The following is a 26,412-nucleotide window of genomic DNA, read 5'->3' as shown; positions in this document are numbered from 1 at the left end:
AGAACACGGTATGACCGAGAAGTTAAGCTTCAGAAAGTACCTCAGATTTAACTAATTCCTTGTCTAAATCATCTTGATAACCGAATACACGTGTAGTCGTCAATGAAATACGACATCTAACATAGGCTAATATGATGAAAGCGCAAATTAGCACAAAGAAACAGGTTAACGCTGCTGCTACGATTAGAAAATTCACCATAAAACGATCTCCGTATAATGTTGAAGAAAATGATAATGATGATGATGATTTGTCATTCAATGGCCAATAGAAATTATTCAACACAGGTGACAACTGATGATGATAATAATTGTGTGAAAGTAATGGTTTGAATAAATCGAGTGAACGAAAATCTGGCAGATTAATCGATGCTAAATAAGCCATTAAACTATGTATATGAACTGAACGAATTTCTTTGGTAAAATTTAATTGAACACCACGATTAATATTTGGACCATAAATAAATAATGGAATATGCATATCAGGTAGTTCTGGATCATAGCCATGCATTCCTTTGGGATCGATTAAATTGTAATGACTCATATTTAATGGCCATGCCTTGGAATGAAATATATAATTCGGTGAAGCGATTAACAATACCGGTGGCAATAATGAATTATTATTATTGTTATTTGTCATAATTTCCCAATGTGAAAGAATGGTCGATGAATTGTATACAGTGAAAGGAGATTTACTTTGTTGAATTAGTAAACGATTATACACCTGAATGTTTTGAAGATGAAAAAAAAGAGCAACTGTGAAGATGAAAATCTACTCAATAACGTTAACTCAAAATAATCAATTATGAATATATATATGAAGAAATATCACTCTCCTATTAACAGATTCATTTTTCAATGATTGTTAATTAAATCTATATAATTAGAACTCAAATGTATGCTATAGTGAAAAAAACGTCATATTGAATAAAATACATAACGAAAATGACCAGGATACACTCAAAATCTTAGACTTCCTTACTACTTGTTCTCCTTAGAGAGTTGTAAATTTTCTTTACTGATCTTTCGGAAACTTTCTCTTTTTTATGAAATTGTTGGTTTAAAAGATAATCACAGAGCGTTGTGTTCCCACCTTGGCGTACTATTTAGGTTCCTTTTCAATTGATGTTTATGTATTGATACTTGCAACTAGTCAACAGGATGGGGTAAAAGTTGTCAACTTAATAGAAATGTAACTTGGTTACTGTTGGGATGACTGCAATTTTCTCGCAAGCGACATGACAAGCTCATGGGTCATCAAGGAGCATTTTCAACCAATCAGCGATTAATTAGAAGTTATGTGAAGTTATGTTACCAAAATAACGAGGATGAAAAAGTCACATGTGGAGATCCTGACTGGCTGATTAATATACTGCTACTATGTTTAGCAGTATTCTAGAACTTTCGGTAAAACTCAAGGTCTCTTAGATTACTATAAAATCTCTGTATTTTCTGTATATAAAGGAACCCTGTAGTAAAGTGCTTCCCTCACACTTTGTACCTTTTCTCTGGTCTTCAAGTCGCTGAGTAGTTCTAGCTCGGGGGTACGGAACTAGTTTAGGGAAGCGAATATAGCGTTCTAACCGGCGAGACGTAACAGTTACCCAGTACAGGTTTATGAAGTTATCATTTTAGTCAGACGGTTAGGGTGAGGGATAAAAAAACTACTCCCTGAGAAGTTGGATTGGAAGCAATAACCTACTAATTGGAAGTACAGTGTTCTAACTACAAAGCCATCACTCTAAATATTAATATCTCCATTTGGTTTTGAGCTATTATAGAGAAGGGTTTTTATAAAACTTATGATTATAATCATGCTTTACTTGTTAAAATGATGATTAGTAGATAATCTGCAAAAATACAATATGGTTGATGAACAAATCAGTTCACCATAATTAATGTAAAGACTGGTATAAATGTAAGCTGGCTCAAAGTTGCTACTCACGAGACTATTTGGGATGCTAAATATCGAAATACTTAATGCAGAAAGAAACCAACTTTAATCTTATTAATCAAACGTAGGATAATGATAGCACAACCCACATGAATGTAAATTTGCATACTAGACTTTAAGATAACAATTCACAATTTTTTCAGAAAAAAAAATAAGAAGACAAACTAGATAAATGGGGATTAAATTGTTAAACGCAATGACAGATAAGCAGTAAAAAGTGTATTGAATTTTCTTAATAACAACTTACATTGTTTTCAAATTCTGGTTTAGGCCAGATCCACAATGTACTTCCACGATTCAGTACTCTATCTAATTCTGTCCTACAAACAAGGAAAGGTAACAACAAAAAATATATTATCTTTAAAAATTGATGAGTGATTGTACAACAGGTACAATAACTCTACCAGTATACAAAATGTCCAGATCCATACTGCTTTTGTACAATGATATCCTGCTAAATAACTGATTATTACTAGATAAACATAAACAGAGGGAAAAACTGTATGAAGTGATTTTATGAACACATTTCAACTATATATATATATATATATATATATATATATATATATATATAAGACAAAATACAACTAATTATCTCTTTTGAATTCAACTTATGTAAGAATGTCTTATACGTCAATAAAATTAATATGGACATACTATTCGTGATTTAAACTGTTTAAATCTTAAAATCTCCACAAATCTCCTATACTACTAATATTCATGTGCTCACTAGTGACTTGCTTTGAGATGTAACTTCTGGAGTTCTAGTAAGAAGCTGTGACCAGTGGAGTTCATTAAACCATGTCAGATGTGAAACAGATATCCAGAGTAGGCAACGGATGATGGTTGAGCAAGATTATGGATTGATTGAAGTCGGATATTAACGCGTCCAGATGTCGGCCTAGAGGTTAAGCGTTCGCGCGCGAGACCGAGGGTTTCGGGTTCGACTCTGGTTGTGAGTTCACTAATGCGCGCTGCTGAGGAGTCTCATACTGTGGTGAAAACGTTTTCCGGTGGTCTAGCTTAGATAGACTCATGAGTTCAACCGTGACAATCTGAAGTCATTAAATAATGAAGAAAAAATAATGTCAATAAATGGTTTTAAGAATTGTGAAACAAGGCGCGAAGATTTTTCTCAACTCATAAAGTACTAATTAGTATGTTTAACTTTAAACTACGTTGTGCTTGAGTGTGTAGGAGGGGGGCTGATGGTATTAATACAATCTATTAACATCAAAAGTTTAAAATTCTAGACGTGTTGTACCCTAACGCTTTATTAAATGTACGTTAAAATAATTCCCAAAATTAAAGGCGACAAGCATCTTATGAAATAACCTGTATAATATTTCCTTTACACTAATAGGACACTGAATTCCTTAGGACGAACAATGAACGATTTGTCTGCTCTATACTAGATACTCAGAGCACTGTTCTACAAGGTATCAACATAACTCAAATCAAGAACGCGTGTTCCGTCTGACTAGCACGTGTATTAGCTAACAATCGAGTATGTACAAATGGTCAGGGGAAGAGATATATGACACATCATATATTTGTCAGACTATCTAACAGTCGTTTGTCTGAGAAAACAACCAATCACCATTTCATATAGCCCACATAACAACGAAACGAGATAAGGCTCCTAAAAGAGTAAATTTCATTCAATGAAAATATATCCCTTCTACTCCACTACTACCAAACTTGTATCGAGAAGCCTGACATCTGTCATAACTCTATACACCAGTCGGTTAGATTTATCGGAACACAGATTCAAGGAGAATTTCGTTTAAATATTATTATTTTAAAAACTGTTGTTATTTTTAGGTATAATTATCATCAATTTTAATTGACAACTGTACAGCAAGTAAATTTTAAAAATTACAAAGAAACATTTAACTACGTAAAAAAGAATTAAAATTCTGTACTAATCATGAACAATAATTACGTTACCAGAGAAAAGGCATTAGTACATAGGAATCAATAGAGATATTTTTACTGATTCACTGTTATTCTACATTGATTCATGTGACTTAACAAAACAAAATAATTCGTAGAAAATCAATGTACAACTAAGTCATCATGGCAATATCTACATAATCCCTTTGACAAAAAAGAAGCATAGAACAATCAACAAATACCAGGTCTGTTGTAGAGATATCAGCTCACTGAAGAGAATTGGTGAACGGTCGCTCAAAATCGTGGATTGGTTGAAGTTAGACATTAACACCGTTGGATGCTGGCTCAGTGGTCTATCGGTTAAGGGCTTCGGCTCGAGGCTGGTAGGTCCTGGGTTCGGATCTCGCGAGTGCAGGATCGTGGATGCGCACTGCTGAGGAGTCCCATAATAGGACGAAACGGCCGTCCAGTGCTTCCAGGTTTTCGATGGTGGTCTAGCTTCAATTGACTCATGATTACAACTGTGAAAATACAAAATAATCATATGTGGTTTTTAAAAAATATTTCGTAAGTTAGAAAAGACCTATCATGAAATGATCAATGCCTGGTAGTTCATTGGACAATTAGTCAGTCAGTCAGCTACAATTCAGAACCAGGAACATATATGCATCAGTTCTAGTCGTCATATCTCATCAGTACAAGATGAAAACCAAATTCATAGTAGTTACTTCGATGGTAGTAATGTATAAAAAATGATTGCATATAAGGATATAATAAAGAAAGAATTACTTTGTAGAAAGAAAGGTACAAAGTAATTTTAATCTCACGGTTTAAGGGAAGACAGGGAGTGTATAAACCTACGCCACTGATCGATTATGAACCATGTCACCCAGAGGCTCCAACCATTGGTTACGATGGTCACGTGGACCCCGACAAAGTAGTCTGCGTCTACCAACCTAGTCAAGATCAGAAGTTAGTGACTCCAAGCACGTTTTCGTTTGGCAAGAGAATTTGACGAAGGAATTTCTGCTAGTTTGGTGGAAAAGTACGGAGACTATTGAAGTAGGAGTAGTATGGAGAAAGTAAGACTTCTGTTTTTTTCTAAAATCACAGTTAGTCAGTGAGAAACCTCAGATCCACTCGGATGACAATTGCCTACAGTAATGTCAATATCACTCTTCCACGGTGTGGGCAACCGGGAAGTGATAACTCCCCTCATACCTCTAACGGCACTCAAAATCAATATATTCATAATCAGTCTCCTCCAATTCTTATTACTCCTTCGACCTCGACTTTCAACACTAAACTTCCTCTTTCGGATTCCTTCTCAAGTGTCACCATAGCCAACGATTCTAGTGCGCAAAACACTGTTCCAGGTCTACTGAAACAGCGCTCCAAACTACACATCGGTCAGCAGATCTCCTTGGCTAAAACCCTAGAATCTCATACCATTGATGTATACTGTGTCTCCAAAATTCGCATACAGGATCCTAGTGTGTTCATTCACATGACCTCACCTCGCCAAAACGAAGAGCCAACGAGATACACCCTCCGTTTATCTGGCAACCCGATGGCTATTTCTCGTGGACTTGCAGGTGTAGGCATAGCACTTAGTACGAGAGTAGAACAAGCACTATTAGAGTGAGTCCCCGTTAACAATTACCTATGTGCTGCCTGGCTAAACGGCTACGTAAGAAATCGAAAGGATAGGGACACTCGTCGTTGAATTTTTGTCGTTTCTGCCTACACTCCTACTGACTGTAGCCTGAATGAAGTGGTAGGTGACTTTTACAGAAAGCACTCTGAACTTCTTCAAAAAGCTAAGCGCTCAGACATATTACTCGAAGGATGTGACTTTAATGCCCAAGTAGGTAGCTTAAATCAAACAGAAAGACATTTAGGTGGTTATTTTTGTATTCCGGTTCAGCGAACAGATAATGGTGATCGTCTGTGGCAACTATACTCAGACAATCGTTTATTTTTAGCAAACACTAATTTTAGGCATAAGGAGAGACATCATCTAACATGACGACCACCTGCACCAAACCAACGATGGACTCGAATAGACCATATTGCCATCATTCATCGTTGGAGAGGCTCGATAGATTGTCGTTCGTTTTGGAATACATATTTATACTCTGATCACGCTTTAATAGGAGCACGCATTTGTTTGCGCCTCACTGGACGCAGAAAAACCACATTAAAAAGACCCATTAGGATTGAACTGGAGCACGAGAAAGCTAAATGTAAATTCAAGGAGCAACTAAGGTCACACTTAGGTAAATCTGAAAACGAAGCTGACCCAGACGTTACATGGAAAGATATACGAACAGCTGTTGAAACAGCAGTAACATCTATTAGTAATTTAAACCATAGGGTTCCAAAAAACCAATGGATTTCTTCTAAGTCTATTACACTGATGGATTCTCGTAAACTCATCCCATCAAGCTCTGAAAACGATGAAGATCGAAAGCAAATCAGATCCAGGTTAACCAAAAGTCTAAGGAACGATCGTGAGCAGTGGTGGGCAACGAAAGCAAACAAGATGGAAAAGGCAGCGGTTGCAGGTAACCCTAGACAGCTTTTGAGACTAATGAAAGGAACTGGAATTCAAGTGTAAGTGAGACAATATCGGAAAAAGACGAGACTTTTATCTGCTCTCAGCCCAGACGTTTAGAATGATGGGCGGAACACTTTAGAGAACAGTTTAGCTGGCCTTCAGCAACTCTACAGTTACCCGTCATTTCCAGAAAACCTGAATGGAACATTGAAGTAGGTCCCCGACTCTAGCTGAAGTTCAAAAGGCTATAGCTAATCTGAAACAAGGAAGAGCAGCTAGTCCAGATAGATTGGCTCCAGATGTCTTTAAATATGGTGGTCCAATTTTAGCGATTACGTTGACTAATATTTTAGCTAAAATCTGGGAGTTGGACGTAATCACATCTGACTGGTCTCAATCACTTACTGTCCTAATATATAAGAAGGGGTTAAAATAGTCTTGTGATAACCATAGAGGGATTAGTTTGACTTTTATAGCATCTAAAATACTAGCCTCAATAATTATCGGACAACTAATAGAGGCTCATGGACTGAAAACACGAGAAAATCAGGCTGGCTTCAAAACTGGTCGTGGCTGCATTTACCACATATTCACTATTCGTCAGATCTCAGAACACAGGCGTCCTTACCGGCGTCCAACAATGATAGTTTTTCTTGACTTAAAAGCAGCATTTGACCATGTAGACCGAGAGGCTCTGTGGCAGTGTCTGTCATTGAAAGGTAAACCTCAGAAGTACACAAACCTTGTTAGGGCTCTTTACTCGAACACTACCAGTCGAGTCAGAGCTTATGGCGAACTGTCATTTGGTTTCGCAATAATAACGCTCTCGTCGACTGAATTTTCAGGATTTGATCTCCTACCAGGAGGTCCACTTATCGACTTAGAATACGCAAATTAAATAGTCCTGTTTGGTGAAGACGCTGATAAAATGCAGAGACTCTTGGCAGCGCTCAGCAATAATGACCCCCAAATGTTCCAGTACTGTTTTGTTTATATCTTGTCATTCTACCTTTTAAAACTATATTATCAATTATTAGTCTTTTTCTTTGTTATTGCAGTTAAAATTATTCCGACTACTTTGCTTTTCATCTTTTTAGTTTCATCTCGTCAGTCTAATGTGCTACGTTAACCTGGGATAACGCACATCTATGGTGAGCTCTGTGTTAATCAAAACTGACCGGTTGATTTTTTAAAATCAAACCTGGAATAGCAGTTTTACCACATAGTTATTAAAAGATATCATGAATCAAATTCAAGTCTACAAGTTTGTGAACTCTGACATGCTACGACGTAGTTTTCATGAGAGAGCCACTACAGTTACAGAAATACTAGAGATCATCAGTAGATACTAATTCTATTACCATACATTTTATCATAGATAATCTTCCGATCACAATCATCGAACTGTTCGGAATAATTTACATTTCATAAAATATCAGATTTATTTATTCATTTAAACACATAAATATTGGTACAAAAAAGCACCAGATAAATATGCGCCTCACAAATCTCATTCGATTTGTGTGAGGGCTGTGATACTGCCCAGGTGCCCAGACTGAAGCAAGTGGTTTTCTTAGGGGGCCACACCCAGAGCCTTTGACCTAAAGGTCTAGTCCACAAGGCAGTGGAGCATCGTGAGGAGATGCAGTCCCATGATAGCCGGTGATCAATGATTGATTCGTACGCCATTTGTTCCTTCAGGATACTGGAGCCCATGTGCACCATTGGTTTGGAATCAGGGTTTTCCAACTCCCCTAGGTGGACTCGCCTTGTCCACCAACCCGGTTAAAGCGCCGGACATTCGCTTTTCATCCTCTCAATTTCGAAACCAACAACCCCGCCACGAGAAGGCAGTGAGTAGGACTTCCCTGGCAGAGGCTATATATTCGCGTGGCTATATGAGAGCATTTCGAGAGGGAGAGCAGACTCTCCCCACTCTCGGCCGTACCAGGGCATTTGGGGGCAAAATATCAGATTACAATTCAGTGTAGAAGTCAGTATAAGTTGTGATACATTTTTTGTCATATTATCCATAGTAATAGTAGTAGTAGTAGCGCAATGCTGACTAGTATAGGGGCGGCCAAACCAAATCATGGCATCAGTGCTTGAAGTCACTAACTTCTAGTCTGAGCCATGTTGGTAGATGCAGACTACTTGGTTGGGGTCTGCGTGATTATCGTAACCAATGGTTGGAAACTGGGTGACATGACTCAGAACCGATCACAATGGCGTATGGGGTATGGCAACTTGGACCGATGCATATATGTGCCTGGTCCTACGTTGTAGCTGACTGACTGATGTCAAGAGCTAAGTAATGACATATTTCCCAGTGTGTATATTTATGGATGGGTGGGGGTAATTAAAACAAACAAATATCATAATATATCACATCTCATCATTCGAATTTGCTAAAAAGAAATCAATTCAAAGCAGCAAATACATGTATGGAGATATGGATGAAAGTACTTCCCCTTAAGGTATGTTTTGGACTTGAAACAAATAAAAATTCTGCTAGTGTATTATTTATGATGAAGAGGTTGGAACTTCAAAACACTTTATACATTTGTAAATTATACTATTTGAGAAAAACTAGACAGGATGCTCGGTTATCACTAGTCTAATTAAATTCGTTGAACATTAGAATATTTGTGGGGATGCATACAACACATATTAATCATTAACTGCTTTCACAACCAGTAATAGTTGTTTGAAACAAATTGAACACATTCTATATGACACAAAAAAAATATTTGTAATGTTCAAAAATTAATTGTAATTTTGTAACACGTTCAAAACCTTAAACTATCAACTTCCTGTTTCGATTGTCGAATTGTTTTAATCTCATGCTCGTGTTATTTTTGATTGTTGGTAATTGCTTTCGTTACTAAATGTAAGTGTATTCTATATGCATACCGAGTCGTTGGTTCACTTTTTCCATTGTTTTTCTCTGTTTTAGATGATCTCACTTACTGCTTCTAACATTCCCCCAGCAAACAAAGTACCTTTAAACTAGACGTAAACCTACCAAAGACTGAATGTTATACTCGTAACCTATTCGGCAAAATGTGTATGCTTGTTCAATGCATCATAAACACAATGTAACAAAATATACTGTGATACTGTTCAGATGTATTAAATGATTTTTTTAAAGTCACCATTCATAAAATCAATGTTTAAAATGTTCAGAGTTGCAAAGTACCACGGTAAGGACAATAAATCAGAAAGTTCACAATTTTGCACAAACACTGATTTATTTTGAAGTGCGATAAAATATGAAGACAAAATGTAACATAAAGTCCAGTACACAATATCAATTCATTCAATTATTGATGAATTTTTCTGAGGACTCTTGAATTTCTTATCTAGAAATGTTTTTATAGCTTTAAGTAAGAGATAACTCATTTATCATGTACAGATTTACATGTACAATTATATATAAACCACAATTCAATTGTATGAGGTTTAGTGATATTGCTCAGCTGCTAAAATTTGAGTAGATATGGTGGAATTCGAATCTACCACCTGCTGGTGTAAAGCTGAATGTATAAATTGAAGGGCTTAGGGCCTAATAACAAGAGCCGGATGATACTTTCCCTTCAAATCATAGTAATTTGTTGACATTATCATATTAGTTATTGAAATTGAGTCACATTTTAGGCGTGAATGGAAATGCTCTTTTCATTTTGTCGAGTGTTGACATGTCTGCAAACTAATCGATAAAAGTTGCTATTGATTCCATTTCTTAATCAGTATAGCGTCAGGAAGCTGAATATATCAGCTAAAGTTGTCTTCAATAATATATCAAAGAAATTTGATGAAAGCCTAAGACTGAGTAATATAGATATATATAACACTTGTAATGGTCGATTAATACACATGATATTAAATGCCTAACTAATTCTTGAAGAGAAAAAACACAATAAACAGTAAAAGTAAACAAGTTAATTTACAAAAAAGTACTTTATACACAAATTCAGTGAAAACAACTTCATTTATAACACACCTAATATAAAAGTACTAAGAATTTCAGCAGTTTAAGAATTTGTTGAAATAAGACCAACAGACATACACATGAAAGTAGAACTCTGTAAGAAAAAAAGTGATACGCCCACATCCCAACACTTCCAGTTGAGAGTCCCGAGAGCAATATCTATTTTCAAGAGGGAAAAGTAACACATTGGGTAAATCACAAATTCACCGAATGGTAAGTATCCGTGACTAGTCAAAAAATGACTTGAATTTCTAAGGAATGAGACATGGATTACTAATGGCTTATTTTTCCGATATATATATAATGTCGGTTTGAAGTGCCACATAGCACACGAAGTCAATCAAAGAAAACGTTTAATAAAGATGAGAAATTGGAATAAGAAAAACAATGAAATGGGATTGATACTAAACAATAATATTAACCACAAGAAAAAAGACTATTCCTTGTTATTTGAGACTTTCAACCACCAATTTTTATCATCTTGAGGAATTCAGTAACAAAGTTTAGATCACTACGTGCAAAACCACGTCAATAAGTCAGTGATTTTGTGGATATGATATAATGGATTGATTCAATCCCCTTTCACGTCATCACAGCCTTACGTTTACTTTATTCAATATTGTGTAATAAGCGTAAATAGTAATGTGGGAAAAAACAATAAAACAATAACACAGTTCTTACTGCCGAAATCCAATTTACAGTTGTGTTACATAAATAAAGTTCGAAATGTTAAACTAAACAAAACACAAAAATGAAGGTCATGTAAACATGGATAGGCCAGAAAACAAACTTCGAATTGATAGTCGAGTATTAAAATTAAATCCTGATCAATAATAATTTCTATTTGATTACTAATATACTATACTGATCTCATTTAGTGGAGTAAAAGGAGTTGAAGAATTTCAGTAGCAATTTAACTTAACTAATTGATTTTGAAAATTGGACATTTTTCATGATGAAATAATGAAGATGCAACCGAGATGGAAAGTTAAATGAATATTAAAAACAGTGGGATAAGTTCACTGAAATATCAGAATATGGATTTGTGAAGATTGTAGTAATTTTAATAGTTGAACTCATGAGTCAATCTAAGCTAGACCATCATGGAAAACCTGGAAACATTAAACGGTCGTTTCGTCCTGCATGCAGGACTCAAAATCAGGAACCTACGGTCTCGCGCGCGAACGCTTAACTTCTAGACCACTGGGCTGGCGGCATCCAACGGTATTGATGTCTAACTTCAATCGATCCATGATCTTGCGCAACCATTAACACCGTTGGATGCAGCCGGCTCAGTAATTCAGAGGTTAAGCGTTCGCGCGAAACGGCCGTTAAGTGTTTCCAGGTTGTCACAGAAATATATCATCTAAATATTACATTCATTAGTTCAAATAAAATTAAAGTTAGATTAGCATTGATGTTTTGCAGATTATACGGCAAAGGATTTTACCTACTTGTTCATTTATAGCTAATAAAAATTCCAATACATTAGGACAGTAAGAAAATGGGCCTCAAGAATAAAATGATGATATCGGGAATAAAAGCACAAAGGAAAATGCTCGCGTTAAGTTAAAATAAGGAGATGAGCAAGAACAGTAATTATTGAAGAAAATACGACCAGGAAAGATTTTTTCCAGTTTAAAAGGTTCATCTCAATACTCAGTCAGTCCGCTACAACGTAGGACCAGACACATATATGCATCGGTCCAAGTTGCCATACCCCATTAGCACAAGATGAACACCGAATTCATAGAAGTAGTTAATTTAATGTTGGTAATATGTAAAAGAAAGATTGTTTATAAGGATATAATACAGGAAGAAAGATATGAAGCAATTTTATCCTCATAGTTTAAGGGAAAACAGGGAGTGTATACACCTACGCCATTGTGATCGGTTCTGAGTCATGTCACCCAGTTTCCAACCATTGGTTACGATAATCACGCAGACCCCAACCAAGTAGTCTGCATCTACCAACATGGCTCAGACTAGAAGTTAGTGACTTCAAGCACTGATGCCATGATTTGGTTTGGCCGCCCCTATACTAATCAGCATTGCGCTACTACTACTACTATTATTATGGATAATATGACAAAAAATGTATCACAACTTATACTGACTTCTACACTGAATTGTAATCTGATATTTTATGAAATGTAAATTATTCCGAACAGTTCGATGATTGTGATCGGAAGATTATCTATGATAAAATGTATGGTAATAGAATTAGTATCTACTGATGATCTCTAGTATTTCTGTAACTGTAGTGGCTCTCTCATGAAAACTACGTCGTAGCATGTCAGAGTTCACAAACTTGTAGACTTGAATTTGATTCATGATATCTTTTAATAACTATGTGGTAAAACTGCTATTCCAGGTTTGATTTTAAAAAATCAACCGGTCAGTTTTGATTAACACAGAGCTCACCATAGATGTGCGTTATCCCAGGTTAACGTAGCACATTAGACTGACGAGATGAAACTAAAAAGATGAAAAGCAAAGTAGTCGGAATAATTTTAACTGCAATAACAAAGAAAAAGACTAATAATTGATAATATAGTTTTAAAAGGTAGAATGACAAGATATAAACAAAACAGTACTGGAACTAAAGATCTAGGATAAGATAAAGAGTGAATGCAACTGCGATCCATAATAAGCCAAGCCAGTCAATATCTTGAACCACACAGACCCCAATCTGATAGTCTGGACCTATCAACACAGCCCAGACCGATGGTCAAAAACTTTATGGACATTTTAGCGATGGTAAAAATAAATCGTTATTTCAGAATACAAATTTTCATTTTATCACAGAACTAAATAAGTATATTAAACAGGCGAAATAGATTTTGATGCAGAAATAGACAAAAAAACATGATGATGGTTGTTTAAACAAAAAAATTTCATCTTACCCTTTAAAATAACGATCAGCATGTGCTTGATGTGAGACTGTAGCCATACCATGGTCAGAAGTTAGCATTAAATTTAAATTTGGTATAGATTCTATGATGTTCAATGCATAGTCTAAAACATGATCCAAATACACTAAATGTTTATGAACTAATTCATTAGATAATGGACCATATCTATGTCCGATACGATCTAATTCATCGTAGTATACCACTGAAACAGGGAAAAAGATATAAAGGAGTAGACAAAAAAACAACATATGTATTATTCATTATGGAATAAGTTCATATTTTTTTATCAAAGTTGGATGGTGGGTAGCTACGGAATTCAGTACTTGATCTTCGCCCTATCTAAGGTCCATTCAGCTAAATGTACCTGCATCCCAGTGTTAAAATTTACACTTAGACCTGAACCCAGTTTTGTTCGCTTCAAAAACCAATGAGCTATTTCTTGAGCTACTGAGTTCAGATAACCACTGCTTCGCGTTGATATTTACAGCAAAAGGATTGTGTTTAAATCTTAATGAGAGCATCAACAATAGCATATAGGTACATCCGGCTAGTTTAGTCCCGAACATGACAAAATGCGTGTCCCGAGGTCCACACGAAACTATTATCCAAATTTAGTAAAACACATGTGACTAAGTGACAATATTGAGGCCATTCGCTCAGGGTGCATATATGTTAAAAAGTTACCGATCTTCTGCAGACTTTAACAACTGGAAAGTATAATCCCTTAAAAATGATAAATCCATATATTATATCATAAGATGATAAGTATTTTGTGAGATAACTAAAAATAAGGTGATTCAAACAAAAGTCAAAACACACAAAATGCTGTGTTAAGTAAAATGATCTCCCAAAATCGAGTAAATGATTTTACAAATTGAAAAGAAAGTTATACACCTATTTGGTACCAAAACCAGTGATTTGTGAAGGTTAAACCCTTGTCTGGAGTCGTGAAGTTTCTAGATCCGATTCCTGGTAGGTTGTGAATGCGCATCATTGAGAAGTCCTATACTATAATGAAACAACTATTGCTTATCTTCAGATTTTCAATGATTGTCTAAGTAACCTTAGCCTCTTTACAACTTCCTGTACTAAAAAAATAGTGATTTATTTTATCCAATAATTAGAGTCCATTGTTGTGATAGGTGTATATCAAAACGATGAAATGTGGAAAGTTTATAGACTAAGTGTGAGTATTTTGAGCTGAACACGCAAAACAATTTATAAGATTACAATGATAAGTTGAATCGACTAAAGTGATTTGTGCAAACATTTTACCCACGATAAAATGCTACTTATCTGCCCACCAACAACTATCCAACATACTCTTACAGTAGTAAAACTTTCCTACACATGTGTCATGACTGTTAACTTAGACTGTCTTATCAGTATAGATGAAGATATTTCTTTGAAATCTATCTGTTGCATAGTTTGTGAAAATACAATGATTTTAAAAGAAATTAAATCTAGCCCATCCCCTTCCGAAGACACGAAAAATTGAAAATTTCAAACTTGAATAAAACTAATAATCAATGTAAACAAAGAGATGATCAGTGGACAAATTCTTTAGACTAGTTCATAAATCTTTGAAAATTGAGCCGATTTCTGGTTATTGAGGGTCAACAATTCGAATAAGAAAACTAGTACCTATTGAGCACACACTAGTACGAAGTGGATTAGGAGTATTTTTAAATTCTATTGTTGGATATCGACAAGCTATTTCTTAAAAAATAAAGCAGGAAAACATCTCAGAATGGTTAGTCAAAACAAGAGATGAGAATTATTATAGATATTTCACTCAGTTGTATGACACAGGCATCCTATATGGAACTATAGGAATAATTAGAAAAGAAAAAAATTGGTTAAATAATTTACATTGATCCAAAATTTTATCTACTCGAACAGGAAGTGAAAATGATTCTGATCAAATAGATTTTTTTTATTTTATAGTTAAATTAACTTTAACGAAGTCTGGATAGTTAATAGCTATCCATGAATTTATGATTTATCAAGTAATTAGTTAGGATTGATGACTTGGATGGTAACACTAGCCGTTATGGAGAAATTGGTGGTTCGAAATAGAATTGATATACTCGTACTTAGTGAATTACATTACTTATCATTTATATTACACGAGCCTATCAAATTTGTAAAAATAGGCTTTTATGTCACATCATTTCTTATGCGAAGTAACTGTGAATTTAACTTTCAACCTGTGAGGTGTAAGTTTGAAACTCGTTATATCTATGAAAGTTAAGATTATAACAAAGTCTTTACATAATGAGGCTTACAAGCCAGTAAGCATAAATATATATGTGATGACCTAATTAAATTTAAATTAGAGACATTGAAAATAATGAAAATGTCACGACACCGATTAAATCCCTTTAGTCGATGTTGATAAGCAGAGGGAAAACTTTAGTTACAAACGTAATAAACATCTCGGTGGACATGTTGGATTCACAAGAAATGTAGATATAGAGCAAATTACAGTGCCATATTTTGTAAATACACATCGTTACAATGTAAAAAATTTTCAGCTAGCTAAAAGATAACAGTAAGCATATATTTTGCTCAAAACGCCCAACGCGTTATCCACTGAGCTACCGAGCTCATAAATTCACTAATCTATTCAATAGATATGATGTTCATATGGGTACTAGAAAAGGTCTGAGTTATCAGGTTGCTGATACTAGGGACCAAACTTTAATCAAGTTTCAGTCCCTAATATCGATAACGCGACAGTTCAGCCCATTCCTAATGACGATATAAATCATTTATGTTTTAAATAAGGTCGGATGGTTTTTTCCTCTCTGTATTTCCTAAGTAGCGTGCAAATTTAGTTTATTGCACGAAAATAATGAGAATCTGATTGATAGAACATCTCATACAGTATTACATATGTCGTAGATGGTGAATCCTCAAAATATTACATTTAGGAAGAAATCAATCTTCAAGTTTGCATATTGATTTAAAGTGAACTTGGTTCATTGACTTTCACTGTGTTTTCATTTGTAACGGCTTATTCAATGTGAAGTTAGTTCCTTTTATTTTCAATCCATTGTTATTGTATTAATTAATTAATCGGCCGTGATTTTGTGTTCAAATGTTGATTATTTTGTTTGATGAAATCATTGAATAATCGATTTATAATTGAATTAACTTGAAATGTAAATTAGCAGTTTTTTCTGAGGTCTTCACCGATAAATCGTTCTTACAATATTTCTCTCTTATCCATCGTCAAGAGGATAAGCGCTCAAGTATTGTGGAGTAGTCATCCGTCATTCGGTTTGTCAAGTTAGCATAGATCTTATTCGTAATGAAAGACCGAACCTAACTGAAACTGAATTCATAAGGTGACACGTCTACTAACTTTCACAGTACAGCAAAGAATATAAACCTTTATCAAAACTGTCAGTATTAGATACACGTACAAACAATACGAGAACAGGACAAGTAAACATTTGTGAACGAAATATGAACTAGTATTAGTCAGAACAAAATGATCGTTGTTAGAAAACGTAGTTAGAGAAAATTATATGTTAAGCACACGCACACACACACGGATTTACTTACCATGCAAAAATAGTTCTTGACTAATTAGGAACTTTAATGTATAATAATAGTAACGATCATCGTACAAAAAAGTGAGAACTACATAGATGAATAATTAACACTGAGACAAGAGGATGTAAATTAATAACAAAACTGAAAAACAGTATTCCGATGGCATTGTCTACTTTATTCTCCAAATAGTTCAAAAACATCTGATCATGAAAAATGGGCCTCGTTTAATGTCCCAATCAACTTTATTGACATTATTTATTTTATTTTATTTAAACACAAATATTGGTACAAGGAAGCACCAGATAAATATGCGCCTCACAAATCTCATTCGATTTGTGTGAGGGCTGTGATACTGCCCAGGTGCCCAGACTGAAGCAGGTGGTTTTCTTAGGGGGCCACACCCAGAGCCTTTGACCTAAAGGTCTAGTCCACAAGGCAGTGGAGCATCGTGAGGAGATGCAGTCCCATGATAGCCGGTGATCAATGATTGATTCGTACGCCATTTGTTCCTTCAGGATACTGGAGCCCATGTGCACCATTGGTTTGGAATCAGGGTTTTCCAACTCCCCTAGGTGGACTCGCCTTGTCCACCAACCCGGTTAAAGCGCCGGACATTCGCTTTTCGTCCTCTCAATTTCGAAACCAACAACCCCGCCACGAGAAGGCAGTGAGTAGGACTTCCCTGTCAGAGGCTATATATTCGCTGGCCATGTGAGAGTATTTCGAGAGGGAGAGCGGACTCTCCCCACTCTCGGCCGTACCAGGACATTTGGGGACAACCATTTCTTAGATGACAAACGAGGAATAAAAAAATTGAGAAATTCGAAGCATTTAAAAACCAACAAACATGATAGGAATACACTTCGCAAGTCACTATCTGTATCCTTCTAGATCAAATAAAACACCAAGGAATTCCAATCAGCAAATAACGTATCACTTTTTGAATACCACGAAGAAGACTTGATTGTCCACTTGTCATAGTGAGGAAAGTAACAATAAACAGCTGTAAAGTAAGATGAACAACTAAAACTCTCAGGTCTCTGAGCGTAATCGTATACACAATTTCTGAAACACACAGCCACAGATGCTTTGACTGAAATTATCTACTAAGTTCAATGTTCAATCACTTGACCCGTAGAAATCTAAAGGACTTTTAATTCAGTACTTTATGTATATAGAGCCCTGGTACGGACAAGGGTGGTGAGAGTCAGCTTTCCCTCTTGAAATACTCTCACATGGCCATGAGTATACAGCTACTACCATTAAAGTCCTACTCACTGCCTTCATGCGACGCGGGTGTTGTTTACAAAATTTGGAAGACCAAAAGCGAATATCCCGCGCTTTAACCAGGTTGGTGGACACGGATGGTCCACCTAGGGAAGTTGGAAAACACTAATTCCAAATCAATGGTGAACATTGGCTCCAGGATCCTGAGGAAACAAATGGCGTATGAACCTATTGTTGCTCACCGGTTACTATGGTATTGTATCTCCTAACGTTGCTCAGTCGCCTTGTGGATTAGATCTTTAGGTTAAAGGCTAGGGGAGTGGCCCACCGAAGAAAACCACCTCGTTCAGTCTGGGTGACCAGGAAGTATCCTAGTCCTCACACAAATTGAGTGAAGTGTAGAGCATATATATTCAGTGCCTCCTATGTACCAATATTTACATGTTTAAATAATAATACTTTATGTATATTGGAGCGATAATCTATTGGTTATAACGCTAGGCTTTAGGCTCTGAAACCGGGAGTTCAAAGCCCCATTTACCCAATTTAATTTTATCACAAGGGTAGCATCGTTAGTGCTCATGGAAGTAAAATGTGACTAAAATCCAAGAACGTGAACCCGTATGTAATAAGTGAGTCACAATTCTTTCACTTTATGCGAAGCATCTGTATTACCAACTCCATGATCCCATCACCCAGAAACAACTTCTTGAAGAAGTCGATGATTGGATACTTGTAACTTATTTATATTTTTTTAAATTTAGTGAGTATAGAGCTAACAACTTTAACGAGATACGAAACTAATACCAACAGAAGCCGATACAGAGTGATACTTGATAGTAGTGAAATATGCAAGGACCTATTATTGACTAAAGCTTCCCATTACATTAAAATCCACCAACAGTCATCGATTTTATGAACTGCTGAAATGATTTAGTTGGGTTATCTTTAGTCTTTTTCAACATTGAGTTATCGAAGCAAAAAATAGTATGACAAAGAAAGTGATTAAAATATGAAGTAATCTAAACACTAATTTGATCTATTAACTTAAATATCATTGATCGGAAAAACAATAAAAGTAGTAGTTATGTGTAGTTTTTGAGAAAATACTTTTATTTTAGTGCTTTCTGTTAGGAACTATCTTTTAAGTGCAATGAATACAAGATACACGTATTTGAAGTACGGATATCCAGGAGATTAACAGGGAAAAAGCTCTACCAAGACAGGTTATTTCGTAACTTTTGACAAGATATATATTTTATGTCTTGCACGATGAATCAAAATTATCATTCAATGTTAAACAAAATGAGATGTGACACAGCTCTGTGGATTAGCTCAAATTACTACATTTTACAATATCACATTTACTATGAGTGGAAATTAATAAGGTGAAAATGTGAAAAGACAGTTGAAATCAGTAAGGATGATGATGAATGGTCACAAAATCGGATGATTACAAAATAATGAATAAACGTTAACAAAAATTTTATATATATATAATGAATACCTGCCAAATTCGCACTGCCGTTTTTTAGCCCATCCACAGCTTTTTGTATTGTAGCATTCAAATGCATAGGATTCATAACTTCTTGACTATACGGTTCACAATACCAACTATTTTCAGTGCCAGCTTCAGTAGAACATATAGGCAAATGATAAAGATGAACACCTTTATTCTGTGAAGGGAAAAAAGGAATAAAAAATCAAAATGAGTATAATTTAGTCACCATTTATGCTAAAGTACAATATACTCCTATTTTCGGCTTTCATAAGTTCACTTTGAAAAACAGTTAATGGAGGCTACATCAAAATATGATACATTAGTCATTGACTGTAAGTAAAACCATACACAAAAAGACAGACTACCTCGTTTCAGACATTGAGTGACATGGGGTTAGTCAACAGCAGTACGAGTAGTACACCAAAAATGTATTCATTCTCTATTTTCTTCTAGAGATTTGGTTTCAATGTTGATTCATGGATACTTCGTTCTTTGATCCCATTTGTTCTTTTTTTAAGACTCTTAGTAAATTGATCAGGGAGACCTGTTTATTTGATTAGCTTGTCGTAGACAATTTTACTTCAAAAGTGAGGATTTGCAAACTTGGATTGAGTGAAAAAACGATATTTTAAACAGTATAAATACAGTATGATCACGAACAACAAGTCACCTTTAAGTTATACCAGCAATGAAGTATAACACTTGTGTTTCCTACTGTTTAATATTCCTTGAACATAGATAATTTTTACCATACTCCTCTCAAATCAGAATAAATTTCGAGAGAAAATAAAGTATTCTCCAGCAGTCTGAACAATAGACGTACAATAATAAAAACATTGGAGCCCACCTGTTTTGACAAGTTGGAAACGGACTAACCAGAGTATTCTGATTTGAGCCTGACTAGAAAGGTGAAAGTCAGGACCCTATCTTAGTGACAAAATATTGAAAAAATGAAATCAGATAAAGAGTGTAAAAAGAACGAAGAACTCACTTGTTTTACTCCTGTTTCCCAAAGACCTTCAACTTGTGAACGAATAGGCTTACCATTAATAGTTGTATGTTCACTAAATGTTGTTGGCAGAATAACTCCATGATCGACTGGATGACGACCTGTTAACCAAAATCAGAGCATCATTTAATTTGTGAGCGTTAAGAAACTAACTAGATTGTTTGTATATGCGATAAATAATAACAATACTTCTGATCGTTATGTCCGTGTTATTATTAAAAAACAACTATCCTAACTTTGCTTAATTAAAAATTTATAGCTTCCTACTAGATAGTTAACGGAATTGTTCGAGATGAAGCCAGTCACTTGAATATGATAATCATTTCACGAGGGACTATTGGTGTAAGGAACGTTTTATTTTTAAAAAATATGTCGGAAAAAGGCAGTTGGAGAAATTCAATTTGTTAGCCAGTTATAGGTTGGATTAAAGCATGTTCCGTGTAGGATTACGTTGGGGCACGCTGGTTGGCTGTTTCTTAATCAGAGGTAGCAGATGCTTGAAGAAGACTCTGGAATCTTCTTATGTAAAAATTATAAAATATACTAACGGTTTTTCTTTTTTTTTATTCCTACTTCCATTCAGCCTTGTTATTTGGAATATAACTGCGTTCCTGTTCAACCATGTTCTGATTTGGGAACTTGTCGAGTGGAATGGTGTTCAGGAATACTAAGAAATGAAAGAATTCATAACACAGCTGTATAGCCTAAAATATACCTTGAATTATTTCCTCACTAATGTGAAGCTACTGATTCCCCCTCGACCACCTATTGATTTTTTACTTTCTTATGAAACATACCAATTTAGCAACTATGAGCGATTTTCGGAGTATTTCAAATAGCCATTAAGTAAGATGACAGAAATACACTTTAAGTCAAACGCTGCTCAGTAAAACAATGATAGAGATGTGGGGGTTGGTTCTTGAACTGTATGGATTACGCGATGCTGCTATATAATAATAGTGGCATGCCAGGGTATGTTTGCAGAAAAAAGAGTGAAGTTGTCTTTTAAAAAATAGACTTTATGGTTTAGATACGTTTACCGTAACATCTCAAGACAGCTTTCGTATAAAACCACCCTTTGCTGACATTAGAATTAGTTGGGTAAACGGGAGAGGTGGTTGGTTTATTATATGGTTGTGAAGTGAAAGAAAATTGTAATCAGTTGGCATCTATTGTCATATTGCGATTTCGTGGGTGGAGTTATGAAAACCAAGGAACTTAATGTTTTCTAAAACTATCGAACATAACTTAAAATCGAAGTTAGCAACGATTCCAATAGGACTTTATTTCATTTTTTGCCTAAATTCAGATGTACTACTAATCAAAATGAGATGTTTGCCTTAACTTATACTGTAATGAAATGGTTTTATATTACAATCATAAATAACATGATTTTACACCTCTTATCTCTTTACAACACGACTATTTTGTTCTCTAGAGTAATTCCTGATTTATAAGAGCTATCAGTGGTTAGGATCATCATATTAATTTACCAACCACTTGGTAGTTTATTCGCAAATCCTTGAGCTATATTCAACTTACTGTATGTAATTGATCGTTTCAGACACGAAATGCTGAACCAGTAAGTCATAGATCTACACTTACGCCCATTTTGTATGTTTCGATCAGTGAGTCAGAAAATAGAATTGACATTCAAATGCTTTACGTAACCGAGGGCTTAGCATATGCAAATAGCTTTGTGTATTTGCTTAGATGTTTGGATTTAACCATGAAAAAAAATAAACTAAATAAGACATGAGACATAAATACTGTGTACCTACCTGTAAATAGTGAGTAAATATTCGGATAACACTCTGCAGGAAATACAGGAGTGAAACGCTGCAAATACGCACCATTTTTCTGTAGTCGTTTAAATCCGAATCGATTAGTATTATTTTCTAAATGACCAGCTATTACATCCCATCTTAGCCCATCAATTAGAAGAACCAGTAAACGAGATGAAGAACCTGACGAGTCATTATCTAAGATTGTCGTTGTTACTGTTGAACTGTTCGTATTGAATAAATAAACTAAGATGTACAGAAATGTGTAAATGTTCATATTGGGAAACTGAAAAAGCAAGTAAAGAAATTTTTAGAAAAACACAGATTTAGCAATGAAATGTTGATTCAAAGAAAAGAACTAGTCGGTGTATGAACATGTATATATTTTCATGGCCATAATATTATAAATACAATTTAATCAATTCATCACTAACAGCTGAAGGTGTTAAGACACCTAGATCTGTTATAAGATAATTAATGTAACATGGACTTGTATAGTCTACTCGAGGCATTTTTTGTTCAATTACAGGAACTCTTTGTGCTTCAACATCAGCCCATGCTGTTTTCATTTCTGGAAAATCACAATTATTTTCATCCTGAGTTAAATAGTTGTTCCCATCTCCTAAAATTAATAGAGCTGACGGTGATAATGATCCACACTCGTGATCGTAAGACCATTTGAACTCATCAGGAATATGACGCTGATCAAGAGGATAACATCGCATAAATTTAAAAGATTCTGCAAGCACATAAACTGGTCTACCAAATGAAGATGCTGTCATTGCCATTAGTGAAGAACCAAGCATATTTAATATTCCACCACTTTCCACTACAGCTTCAGCCCCCAAAACAACAAGGTCGACTTGTGGCATCAAGTAAGCAAGAGAGTTGTCTGGAACAAGAGTACAGGAAACTTTTAATTTAGCCAACGCTTTCGTCATTTTTGCACCCAGCCCGCTAGGTGCACACGTTGTCACATAACAATGAAGACGCTTTTGAGTAGATGCAGCATATTCCAGTGCAGCAAGAACAACACGGGAATAAGAATGCAAGAATATCACTGAACCATTAGGGATGTAATTCAGGAAGTTTTCTGCTATTTTTCGCCTACATGAACCGACCTGTAGCGGAAAACAAAATTCTGTAATTATTAGTAGTAAACTCTGCATTCAAATATTGAGATTTAAAAAACTGTTACCAATTGAATTACACAATAATATTTCGTAAACACACATCAAATTGGAAATCACGGGTATCGTCAGAGGTACTGTGAAAACTAAAATTGCTCTAGTAACAAACTGACATTCAAGAAGTGAGATACTTAAGCTATTTGATTTCTTCACACATTCATACAAAAAAGGGAGCTAACGGACAAGGCCAGCGATGATAATAAAACGATATACATATATGGGAAGTGAACTGGATAAATTGTTTAGCTGCTAGTATCTCTCAAAGGTAGCAATTTTTAAATGATAATAATGACAGTTCGCTCTAAAACCTTGCGTCTATTCATGATGCTAGTTTGATTACGTCGCAAGCTGTAGGCAACGCTTCTCGCCTTTTTATTATTTGCACATCCGAGTTGGTGTCAATAATAGTTTGCCTTAGAAACTTATGTTGAACTCATGCAGAGCGTAATGTGATTTGTGAGCTGCCCTATACGAAATACAGGAATTTATATGCACATGAACTTGGATACAAAGAAATGACACCTAATATTTACAATACCATCTTAAAGAAAACCTGTTGCTAGAGTAATAAAATGTTGCCATTGTTATGGTTTCTACCTTAACAAAAATAATGTTAACCTTTGGAAGACTAATTATTTCAACTAACCACAGTCCCAACTGTTACTCTGGGTTTAAAGAAACTACGTTGGACAAGTCACCTATTCAACATCGAAGTAGTCAACATATTTAGCACGCAAGTCAAGTGATAAATCGGTAGCAGGTGCGGCAAACGATCAGTCAGTCAGCTACAACGTAGGACCAGACACATATATGCATCGGTCCAAGTTGCCATACCCCATTAGCACAAGATGAACACCGAATTCATAGAAGTAGTTAATTTAATGTTGGTAATATGTAAAAGAAAGATTGTTTATAAGGATATAATACAGGAAGAAAGATATGAAGCAATTTTATCCTCATAGTTTAAGGGAAAACAGGGAGTGTATACACCTACGCCATTGTGATCGGTTCTGAGTCATGTCACCCAGTTTCCAACCATTGGTTACGATAATCACGCAGACCCCAACCAAGTAGTCTGCATCTACCAACATGGCTCAGACTAGAAGTTAGTGACTTCAAGCACTGATGCCATGATTTGGTTTGGCCGCCCCTAACTCTTTCAACCATCCCCTACACTAGTCAGCATAGCCCGTCGTGGTAATCGGTGTTCAGGCATACGTAACACGTGACCTAACCGTCTCAGTCGATGGGGATATACAACCTCATCAACTGAATCACCATAATTCCTTTATACCCTGTGTCTGACCTTACTATTACTTACCCGGTGATCCCAGAAGATGCGAGTACTATTTCTAAGACATCTGTGGTCAAATACTAGTAACTTACGAGTATCTTCTATTCGTAATGGCCATGTTTCACAGACGTAAATTAGAACAGAGCGAACTGCCGGGCAGTATACTCGTCCCTTAATTGATAGATGGACGATAATAATGCTTGAATAAAAATAAACGTAACATAAACAAAACAGACGAAAACTTACAAGTAATATATACCCAGGAATTATAAAGCATACGGTTAACAAGTCAATAGATAGAATCTCAGATATTTGTGGTCTATGAATACATAAATTAATATCCCTTCTACCTTTACATGGGTCTGAAACAAGCAGAGTAACTTTGTCGAACTAAGAGGAAAGCAGACTTGGAAGTTAGTAAGAGGGCGTCAATAACTCTAGAGAAATTTAGCGATACTACGATTTATGGACGAACCGATCCGATATAAGGTAACAGGTCTCGGATTTTGGCGCGAAATCAATTCATTCACTTGGATAAATAAAGTTTCGGCATTATGGCTGGTGTCGGTTCGTGATGAAAACTTTAAGTATAATTACTAACCTTAACCATGAACCGTAAATCATAATTCGAACTCCCCACACAGGTTTATAACCCTCATTTGATCCTAGTAATTATGCGGACACTCTCGAGGTCACTCTAGCGTCCCTCAAAGGTCGTTCACCCAATATTACGGCCAAAAAGCGTATTTATGTAATAAAAACCATTAGTAACTCAATACTGAGGCAAATTATCGAAAATATTAATTCCCTGATTAAAAAGATGAAATTATACTCGCCTTTCTGATAAATATCTGGGCTCTCTCAAAAAGAACTCTTTTACACTCATCAAAATCGACTGTATCCAGTGTTGCTAGCGTAATAAAACGCTGGAATAATTCACAAGCTGATATAACGGAGAGATTGCTAACTCCCTCTTTCCACATACGTTCTATGGCTGCATTCATTACATCATGAAGACCTTGGACGGTTGTGACATCGGAACATTCATGAAGTTGAGCAAGGACTTCAATAGCAACAACAGCCTCTGACTTGTCTGGATTCCTTTCACATAAGACCTTAAAGCGCCTCACTAGATCTAATATTTGACTAGTCATCGTGCGTGAAGGACGTTACTGTCGACCTTCAGTTTAGTTCAATTCTTTACTGTACACCTATCCTGTAAGAGATTTTTTAATATCCGTGTTTGTAACATTTAAATTGAATTCCTGATCCAAAGGATCTATAACTTTTCTTCTAATCTCACAGATCATAGAGAGAAAAATGGTCATATATTCACTTCATTCATGCAGAGTAGCGTTATTGATATGGCAATATCTGGTGGTTTTCTTACGACGAGTGTACATTTCTGTAGATGTGTTTCAGTTTAATTTCATATTTATTAGTTCCTTTCATTGTAGTAGACTGGTGTTCACTGTATATGAATCCACTAAGAGAGGTTACCTGAGATTCCGTGAGTGTTTTCGATGTATC

At 35.5% G+C, this 26,412-nt stretch overlaps 2 protein-coding genes across 2 annotated transcripts; both read right to left on the bottom strand.

Moving 5' to 3' along the window:
- Positions 1 to 22,685, bottom strand: Smp_084890 (putative ectonucleotide pyrophosphatase/phosphodiesterase). The gene is made up of 6 exons (XM_018799492.1): positions 22,396 to 22,685; positions 20,597 to 20,715; positions 19,612 to 19,780; positions 13,305 to 13,515; positions 2,199 to 2,271; positions 1 to 721 (listed from the first exon to the last, which is right to left on the bottom strand). The coding sequence occupies exons 1-6, from the start codon at positions 22,673 to 22,675 to the stop codon at positions 23 to 25; spliced, it is 1,551 nt and encodes a 516-aa protein (XP_018651275.1). The 5' UTR covers positions 22,676 to 22,685; the 3' UTR covers positions 1 to 22.
- A 76-nt stretch (positions 22,686 to 22,761) lies between these two features.
- Smp_084900 (putative translation initiation factor EIF-2b alpha subunit) lies at positions 22,762 to 26,056 on the bottom strand. Its single transcript, XM_018799491.1, has 2 exons — positions 25,755 to 26,056; positions 22,762 to 23,519 (listed from the first exon to the last, which is right to left on the bottom strand). Exons 1-2 carry the CDS (start codon positions 26,034 to 26,036, stop codon positions 22,800 to 22,802), a joined length of 1,002 nt encoding a protein of 333 aa, XP_018651274.1. The 5' UTR covers positions 26,037 to 26,056; the 3' UTR covers positions 22,762 to 22,799.
- Between the last annotated feature and the right edge of the window lie 356 nt (positions 26,057 to 26,412).

The sequence above is a fragment of the Schistosoma mansoni genome, chromosome 3 (genome assembly GCF_000237925.1).
Source record: "Schistosoma mansoni strain Puerto Rico chromosome 3, complete genome".
Taxonomy (NCBI): Eukaryota; Metazoa; Platyhelminthes; class Trematoda; order Strigeidida; family Schistosomatidae; genus Schistosoma; species Schistosoma mansoni.
This window is presented reverse-complemented; position numbering and strand designations above follow the sequence as displayed.

What these genes read in the sequence shown, in the direction of transcription:
- Smp_084890 (XM_018799492.1), bottom strand. Translation starts at nt 22,675, where the DNA reads ATGAACATTTACACATTTCTGTACATCTTAGTTTATTTATTCAATACG. An exon ending in GGGAAACAGGAGTAAAACAA is followed by an intron (nt 19,781 to 20,596) that starts GTGAGTTCTTCG and finishes TTCCCTTCACAG; the next exon opens with AATAAAGGTGTTCATCTTTA. An exon ending in AACCAGAATTTGAAAACAAT is followed by an intron (nt 722 to 2,198) that starts GTAAGTTGTTAT and finishes CAAAACATTCAG; the next exon opens with GTGTATAATCGTTTACTAAT.
- Smp_084900 (XM_018799491.1), bottom strand. Translation starts at nt 26,036, where the DNA reads ATGACTAGTCAAATATTAGATCTAGTGAGGCGCTTTAAGGTCTTATGT. An exon ending in ATTTTGATGAGTGTAAAAGA is followed by an intron (nt 23,520 to 25,754) that starts GTTCTTTTTGAG and finishes TTTCCGCTACAG; the next exon opens with GTCGGTTCATGTAGGCGAAA.